The sequence below is a fragment of the Apodemus sylvaticus genome, chromosome 17, assembly GCF_947179515.1.
Source record: "Apodemus sylvaticus chromosome 17, mApoSyl1.1, whole genome shotgun sequence".
NCBI lineage: Eukaryota > Metazoa > Chordata > Mammalia > Rodentia > Muridae > Apodemus > Apodemus sylvaticus.
Genome location: NC_067488.1, coordinates 47465370 through 47473833, shown reverse-complemented (window position 1 = coordinate 47473833; position 8464 = coordinate 47465370). Strand labels below are relative to the sequence as shown.

The 8464-nt window shown below is 58.4% G+C and overlaps 1 protein-coding gene across 1 annotated transcript; it reads left to right on the top strand.

The window, feature by feature from the left end:
- The first annotated feature begins 4200 nt into the window (after nt 1-4200).
- On the top strand, nt 4201-7583 carry Elfn2 (extracellular leucine rich repeat and fibronectin type III domain containing 2). The gene has a single exon (XM_052160988.1). It carries the CDS (start codon nt 4604-4606, stop codon nt 7082-7084), a length of 2481 nt encoding a protein of 826 aa, XP_052016948.1. The 5' UTR covers nt 4201-4603; the 3' UTR covers nt 7085-7583.
- Nucleotides 7584-8464: the final 881 nt, after the last annotated feature.

Sequence of the window (8464 nt, the reverse complement as noted above, 5' to 3'; positions counted from 1 at the left end):
AGTCCATCCTGTTTAATCTGGGGTAATGTCACAGACGAATTATGATGGCATTGGGGGAGCTTGGCCAGCCTGGCCCTGCGAGGAGTCTGCCAGGGCTGAGCTGCCACCAACCATGTTTTCCTGCTGATTCCTTCATCTCTAATGGGGCTAGGGTACCAGCTACGTTCCCATGTCTTTTCCCTGTCCCTTGAGCTGAGCAGTGTCCCCTTGGGAGCGAGAGGCCCGGGGTCAGCACAAATGAGACGGGGGTCCTCACTCTATAGGACAGGTGTACTCTGCGGTGTCCCCGAGGCTCCTGGAAGTCCTGGGCGCCAGTCATCTTGCCACATACGAAGGGAAGCTGAATCTCAGAATGGGCCATTCTCACTCAGAGCCCCACAGGCTGTGGTGTCGCCATAGACGCTACACCAAGCTCACTGCTAGGCCTGGGCTGCTGTCCTGTGGGAGCCCACTGCTGCCCCAGCCCTGCCTGTTGGGGGTCCATCCTCTGAGCTTCTGATGTGGGAACCAGAGCTCAGGCCAGCGTTGTACCACAGGGAGCAGAGTTGTACCACTGAGGCCTGGGGGTTTGACACCCCGGGTCCTGAGTCTGGCCTGCTATAGTTCAACACAGGACCCAGGCCACATTCCATCTCTTGTCCTGGCTCCAGCATCCCTATGAGAAGATTGGAAACCGACTGAGCTGGGGTTCACCTTCTCACATTGCGAATGCCAGGATTCTGAATCCACGACGGGAAACTGTGGCCAGGGCACAACCCTAGCTGGGTTAACCTGACCACTGAAGCCAAGCCTGAGACAGAGCACCACCTCCAGGTGGCTCAGGCAGGCTCTCTTCAGCTCTGATTCCCCCCCCCCCCCGCCCCCAAACACACACACCCCAGTGTCCACTGGTTGCTGGCTCTTCTTTCCGTCCAAGGATTCATGGGAAGGGACCTCACACAGCCTGTAGCTCGCTAGACTGCTCTTGGCCGATGCTGCACAGAGCTGAACTGTGTTCCCTGCCTGAGCTGGCTGTCTCTGCTGCTGCAGGGCTCCTTCCTAAGCTGTCCCTGGGGCTCAGCACTGTCAGGATCGGGCTCTGGGCAGCTGCTTTCACACTCCTGACATGCTCCTAGATGTGTTTGGGGGCTTAGCTGAGCCCAGTCTCTGTCTCCTTGGGCCTTGGGAGGGTAGGCAGCAGGTACCCGTGTCATATTGTCATACTCAAGCCTGTCACCTCCCTCCCGGTACAGGCCAGTCCTCTGTTGGATGTGCTCCCCATTTATCTCTGTGCTCCCTCCCTGTGGTCAGTTCTGTAGGATGTGCTCCCCAATTGTCTCCATTCTCCCTCCCTGTGGTCCAACCTACTGTATGTCCTCCCCAGTTGTCTCCGTGCTCCCTCCCTATGGTCAGTCCTCTGTTGGATGTGCTCTTCAACTGTCTCCCATGCCCTGCTGTCACTATAGCTTCCGTTCTCCTTCCTCCCAGGTATGTTCCTGTTTGAGGAGCACCCTCATGGAAGCAGGGGAGACCGACCTTGTACATTTGACCCGGAGACCCTCACACCCACCCCCTGCACACCTACACCTTGATCTGGTGCGCAGCTGGGCAGGGGGCCAAATGCTGCTGTCAGCGCCTTTGTGGCCTTGTCCTCTCCCTGGCTGCACCAGGCCTCAACGGGTGGTGGGCAGACAGCCCAGGCTGCGAACAGGGCAATTGACGCATACGGGACACTGTGCTGGGAGCCTCCTCCTCACCGTGCATGCGTCACAGGGAGAGTAGGCGCTGGGCCCCAGCCCAAACCATCCAGGGGAGCAGAGCAGCAGGACCAGGGCCACTTCAGGGTCACCTTGAGGGCTTGGGTAGCTATGGGCATTCTGTTTACCCTGGCTGATTAGAAGATCAGAGCGGGGGGGGGGGCAGCACCTTTCCAAACCAGGGCCCCTTCCTACCCACTCCCCTGGCCTCTTCCGATCTCCTGCCTCACCTGAGCTTTCCTTGGCTATGGGTAGCCTGGTCCTGGCTAAAGTGATATTGTGTTAGCTTGGCTTTGAGCAGGGGGAGGGACTCTATATGTGACTGAAGCTTTGTAAGCATGCACACACGCATGTATGAGCAACATGCATGTGCTTAAGTGGCAGAGGGGGGAGTAATTGCATTTCCAAGGCTGCGGACATGAATGCCACATGCACCAGTGCCACATGAATACACGCACCAGTGTGTGTCCCTTGGTTAACCATCGCTGCACGTCATATGCGCACACATTCTATGTGCCAGCCTGCACGCTGTCTCGGCGTGTATATCAGAGCCCTTGTCTGCACACTGAGCCAGCTACACACCTGTGTGTGCGCCAGCACACAGTGTGGTCCCCAGACTAAGGAAGGACTGCGTTACAGACCGAGGGCTCTCGGACAGGCTGGACCCCGCTTCTCAAGACAGCAACTGAGAGGACTAAGCCCCTTCCAAGTCGATCTGACTATTGGTGGGAAACTGAGGCCGTGTGTCACAGGAGCCAAAGTCTTTGGCTATGAGAGGAGAGCGTTGTGTGGTATGGGTGAGGATGGAGGACTGTCAGCTGCCTGGGAAGCCTTGTGACTCCCACACTTGGCCCCATGGTGGGGAGAAAGGTGTGTCAGGATGGCCTCCAAGATTCCCAGCCTGCTACAGAGCCAGCCTTTGACCCAGGTTAGACCTTCTCAGCTGCTCTTTAGCATGCACTGTCCGCAGAGCCTCCTCTGGGTGCGTTCTCATGCCTCCCTCCCTTTCTCCTCCGCTGCTCACAGCTTTAAATTGGCTTCACTTTAACACAAAGTCTAGACATTTTTTTTTTCAAAGTGCTCTCTTTCCTAGAGTCTCCCTGGGGGAGGAGCAGGAGGTGGAGGTGTCTCTTGTGGACACTGTTCTGGCTTTCCGGAACAAATGTGGATTTCTCTGACCAGCTTTTGTCCTTGCTGGAATGCAACTGTCTGGGGCCTTCGCAGTTTCTGGAGTCTGGAGTGCAGGGTGGGAGCTGGAGCCAGGTCTGGCTGTGTGCAGTTTGCAGGGTATCCAGCCAACTCTCCCCAGGGCTTTGGGGCTTTGTTTCCTCATGGGGAAAGTGAAGGCTGCATCAGATGGTCCGTGGGCTGTGACCCCCTGCTGCTTGCTGCTCAGTCGGCTGTGTCTCAGGGTGAACAGCCAGAGCGCACCCTGACACTTCCCATCAAATGGCCCAGGAAAGGGCTGGCTCCCCCGACACTGTGCAGAAGCGCAGTAGCTACAAGACAGTGTGATTTACTCAGCTCATCAGGCTATGCGGGCAGGGCCCCTTGGCTCCTGACTCCATGGCGACTGCCAGTGTCTTGGGAACCTAGATCCTGGCCTAGCTTTGCTGTGTTACTTGGTGCAGAGCCTCATTCTTCTCTGATCCTCTGACCCTGGAAGGGGACATGAGGTGGTCCCAAGTCCTGAAGCCCCTTTGGGATTCACGTCCTCTGCTAGGGAGTGGGCCAGAGTCCCTTACTCCTGCCCCTCCTCCCTCGGCTTAGTTCTGCCCACAGAACCAGCCTTCCTTCTGTAGAGACCCAGGCCTTACACCCCCCACCACAAGGGAGGCCCACTGCCAGCCTGTTCTGCTCCCCTCCCCCATGGAAGCTGAGACAAGGGAATTATTTTTGGAACAAGAGCAGTTACACAACAAATGAATTATTTATCTTTGGGCATGGAGAACGAGGCATTTCACTGGGCTTCTTAATTCTTATCCGGATTTGGGGGTGCCCACTTGGATGTGTGGACATGTCTGTCGTGTACACAGATGGTAGGGAGGTGTGTGTGTGTGTGTGCGTGCGTGTGTGTGTCTCTCCCATGTGTAGCCCATGAAGCTTTGGTTTCATAGGCTTTATGCAGGCCAGCAGTTGCATGTGGACACTGTGTGCCAGGCATGCACCGGAGGGTGGATACCCATGCACGTGTTCCCACCTGTTCCTCTCCAGTCTTCCTCTTCTGTCTTGGTGCTCAGACAGCCCCTACCCACACGGTAACTCTCCTGAGTCTCTCCTTCGCGCCTTGCCACCCCAGCCTGTTTTGCTTTATGGAAGCAGGGGCCCTGGGGTCCTCACTGGAACGGAGCCCCTGGTTCTAAAAGGCTATACAAGAGGGTGGAGGCCTACGCTGGATCCTGCAGGGGTGGTCTAGGCCCTCACTAATCTGTCATCGTCTTTTGATACCACCTTGCAGGAACAGATGGCCTTCTTCCTGTCTCCGTCTCGCTCAGCATCCCTCAGCGCCGCACTCCTGGTTCCTGTGGGAACTGCTTGAAGGTCTGAGCCTGGAACCCAAGGGGAAGGGAAAGGAAGAGGAGAAAGAGGAAGACATCAAAGCCCGAAACCCTAAGGCCTGAAACCCTGCATACCTTTCCAGCCTGAACCTGGAGTCACAGCAACGCCCACTGCCTGCTCCTCGCCCCTCAGAGCAGCAGGTGCCAGCTGTGTCCATCCTGCCCAAGGCCCCTGTGCTGGGGATCACCCTCAAGATGGTGGTGGCTCCAGAGAGGACTGTGCTCCCAGCCCCAGCCTCTGGCTGCTAGGTCCCTCTGTGCTCTGGCCCTTCGCCCCAGCTGGGCCTCTAAGGGGCCAAAGCCTGGGCCATGTTGCGCCTGGGGCTGTGCGCGGCAGCGCTGCTGTGCGTGTGCCAGCCAGGTGCTGTGCGCGCTGACTGCTGGCTCATCGAGGGGGACAAGGGCTATGTGTGGCTGGCCATCTGCAGCCAGAACCAGCCACCATATGAGACCATCCCTCAGCATATCAACAGCACTGTGCATGACCTGCGGCTCAACGAGAATAAACTCAAGGCTGTGCTCTATTCCTCACTCAATCGCTTCGGGAACCTCACAGACCTCAACCTCACCAAGAACGAGATTTCCTATATCGAGGATGGTGCCTTCCTGGGCCAGACAAGCCTGCAGGTCCTGCAGCTGGGCTACAACCGGCTCAGCAACCTGACTGAGGGCATGCTGCGTGGCATGAGCCGCCTGCAGTTCCTCTTTGTCCAGCACAACCTCATCGAGGTGGTGACGCCCACCGCCTTCTCCGAGTGCCCCAGCCTCATCAGCATCGACCTGTCCTCCAACCGCCTCAGCCGTCTGGATGGCGCCACCTTCGCCAGCCTGGCCAGCCTGATGGTGTGTGAGCTGGCCGGCAACCCCTTTAACTGTGAGTGTGACCTCTTCGGCTTCCTAGCCTGGCTTGTGGTCTTCAACAATGTCACCAAGAACTATGACCGCCTGCAGTGTGAGTCACCGAGGGAGTTTGCCGGTTACCCACTGCTCGTGCCCCGACCTTACCACAGCCTCAATGCCATTACCGTCCTGCAGGCCAAGTGCCGTAATGGCTCGATGCCCGCCCGGCCTGTGAGTCACCCCACACCCTATTCCACGGATGCACAGAGGGAGCCTGATGAGAACTCAGGCTTCAATCCTGACGAGATCCTCTCCGTGGAGCCGCCGGCCTCATCCACCACGGATGCATCTGCTGGACCGGCCATCAGGCTGCACCAAGTTACCTTCACCTCGGCCACCCTGGTTGTCATCATCCCACACCCTTACAGCAAGATGTATGTGCTGGTCCAGTACAACAATAGCTACTTTTCCGACGTCATGACACTCAAGAACAAGAAAGAGATCGTGACACTGGACAAGCTGCGGGCGCACACCGAGTACACCTTCTGTGTCACCTCGCTGCGCAACAGTCGCCGCTTCAACCACACTTGCCTGACCTTCACCACCCGGGACCCTGTGCCTGGGGATCTGGCCCCCAGCACCTCCACCACCACACACTACATCATGACCATCCTGGGCTGCCTGTTTGGCATGGTCATTGTGCTGGGAGCTGTCTACTACTGCCTGCGCAAGCGGCGCATGCAAGAGGAGAAACAGAAGTCCGTCAACGTCAAGAAGACCATCTTAGAGATGCGCTATGGTCCCGATGTGGATGCTGGTTCTATAGTGCACGCCGCGCAGAAGCTGGGCGAGCCACCAGTACTGCCTGTGGCCAGAATGTCCTCTATTCCCTCCATGATCGGGGAGAAACTGCCCACCTCCAAGGGTCTGGAGGCTGGGCTAGACACGCCCAAGGTGGCTACCAAAGGCAACTATATTGAGGTGCGCACGGGTGCTGCGGGGGACAGCCTGGCCCGGCCTGAGGAAGAGCTCCCAGAAATCGAAAATGGCCAGGGCTCAGCTGCTGAGATCTCTACCATCGCCAAGGAAGTAGACAAGGTCAACCAGATCATTAACAACTGCATCGATGCCCTCAAGTTGGATTCGGCCTCTTTCCTTGGGAGTGGCAGTGGCGGTGGTGGCAGCGGCGGCGGTGGGGACTCCGATCTGGCCTTCGAGTGCCAGTCCCTCCCTGCCGCTACTGCTGCCTCCTCAGCTGCCACTCCTGGGGCGCTGGAGCGGCCCAGCTTCCTGTCACCCCCCTACAAGGAGAGCTCCCACCACCCGCTGCAGCGCCAGCTGAGCGCCGACGCCGCGGTGAGCCGCAAGACCTGCAGTGTGTCATCTAGTGGTTCCATCAAGAGCGCCAAGGTCTTCAGTCTGGATGTGCCAGACCACCCGACCCCCACGGGGCTGGCCAAGAGCGACTCCAAGTACATCGAGAAAGGCAGCCCCCTCAACAGCCCGCTGGACCGGCTTCCACTGGTGCCCACGGGCAGCAGTGGAAGTAGCGGTGGGGGTGGTGGCATTCACCACCTGGAGGTGAAGCCGGCCTACCACTGCAGCGAGCACCGGCATAGCTTCCCCGCTCTCTACTATGAGGAGGGCGCGGACAGCCTGAGCCAGCGCGTGTCCTTCCTCAAGCCACTGACCCGCTCTAAGCGAGACTCCACCTATTCGCAGCTCTCCCCCAGACATTACTACTCAGGGTATTCCTCCAGCCCTGAATACTCATCTGAGAGTACACATAAGATCTGGGAGCGCTTCCGGCCCTACAAGAAGCACCACCGTGAGGAGGTATACATGGCCGCTGGCCATGCCCTACGTAAGAAGGTCCAGTTCGCCAAGGATGAGGACCTGCACGACATCCTTGATTACTGGAAGGGGGTCTCAGCCCAGCAGAAGCTGTGACCCTCTCCTCCCCCACCGGTGAGGTGATGGGAGGAGGGCAGGGTACGTGGGGGAAGGGCCCCCCCCAACAGGGTGGCCGGGAGGCGGGGGACAGGCCAAGGAGCCTGGGGCCAAGGGGCCCGGGCCTAGGAGTGGACGCACATGCACACCCGCACGCACGCACGCACACACACACACTTGACCACCACCTGACTGTGAAGTAACCAACACCCAATAATAACGGACAGGAAAACGAACATTTTCCTTAAAGTTTACAACCTGCTACTGACACCAGTTGTCTCTACTGTGCTGCCCGAGGGACTTGCTGGACTGGGAAAGAGGCCAGAGAGGGTGTGGGGCCTGAGACTCAGGCGGGTTTGGTGGCAAAAGAGATTTGGATAGAAGCAAACTGTAGGGCCTCTCTCTTGTTCAGGGAGGCTGTCCTCCAAGCTGGGGAACATTTCCCTTGGAGACATGGCAGAGTGTGGGTTTTGGGCATCGTCTCCTCCCACTGTGGATGGCCCAGAGAGAGGAAAAGAAGCCCCAGGGGTCTCTCACCCAAAAGGTTACAGCTCTGTCTCCCAGCTTCCTGGCCCAGCGCTGGCCCCGCCTCCAGCCACTCCTCTGGGCTCTGGCCCCTTCATCTGCTACTCCTTCCAAAGTTGTGGTCTCAGGGGTCTAGGGACTGAAGCAGGCGGGTGCTTTTCCTCTTTAGAAAGTCCATGGGCATCCACAAGGTGAAAGGCTATGGTCCCTAGCCCTGGGTGACCAAGATTAAGCAATGTCCTGCTGCCCTGACAGAAACAGAGGCAGAGGGTGCCACCAGCCCCCTTCAAGTGTCTTCCAAGTAGCCCTGGGGAGCTGCCTGGGTGTGGGGTGGTGGGTAGACCTGCTCCCCACTGGTATCTCAGGTGTAGGCCCCCATGCCACAGCCCCTAGTTTCTCTGGGTCTCTGGGACTCCTACCCACCACAGAGAGGCAACAGTGAATGATAAGGCCTGGGGCCAGTGTGGAGGTGATGTAGAATGTGGGGATCCCTCCCTGCACCCTGCACCCCACTTGCCTGGCTCCTGCTATGTGCAGCATCTTGGCCTGCCCAGGAGGGCATCTGCCCCACCCGACCCTATCTTATCCCCTGGCTAGAGGGGGCTCCCATGTTTCCATGGAAATGGCCACAGTCTTCTTTCTGACCCACTCCCAACACCAATCAAAGCACAAACAGTGAGGTGCCTCCTACTGCCCTGGTCAGGGAGCAGGCCAGGGTCCTGGCCCCTCCCCTTCCTTAGCTAGTCCGTTGCCGTGGCAACCCAGAGCCTGGCAGTTGGTGCCCAGAGCGACCAACTGACCAACCGTTGGGCTCTGGAGTCCTCTCAGTGTGGGTGGCGGCAGAGGGGGGTAAAG

Excerpts from the sequence above, each read along its gene's own strand:
- Elfn2 (XM_052160988.1), top strand. The coding sequence starts at position 4,604 with ATGTTGCGCCTGGGGCTGTGCGCGGCAGCGCTGCTGTGCGTGTGCCAG.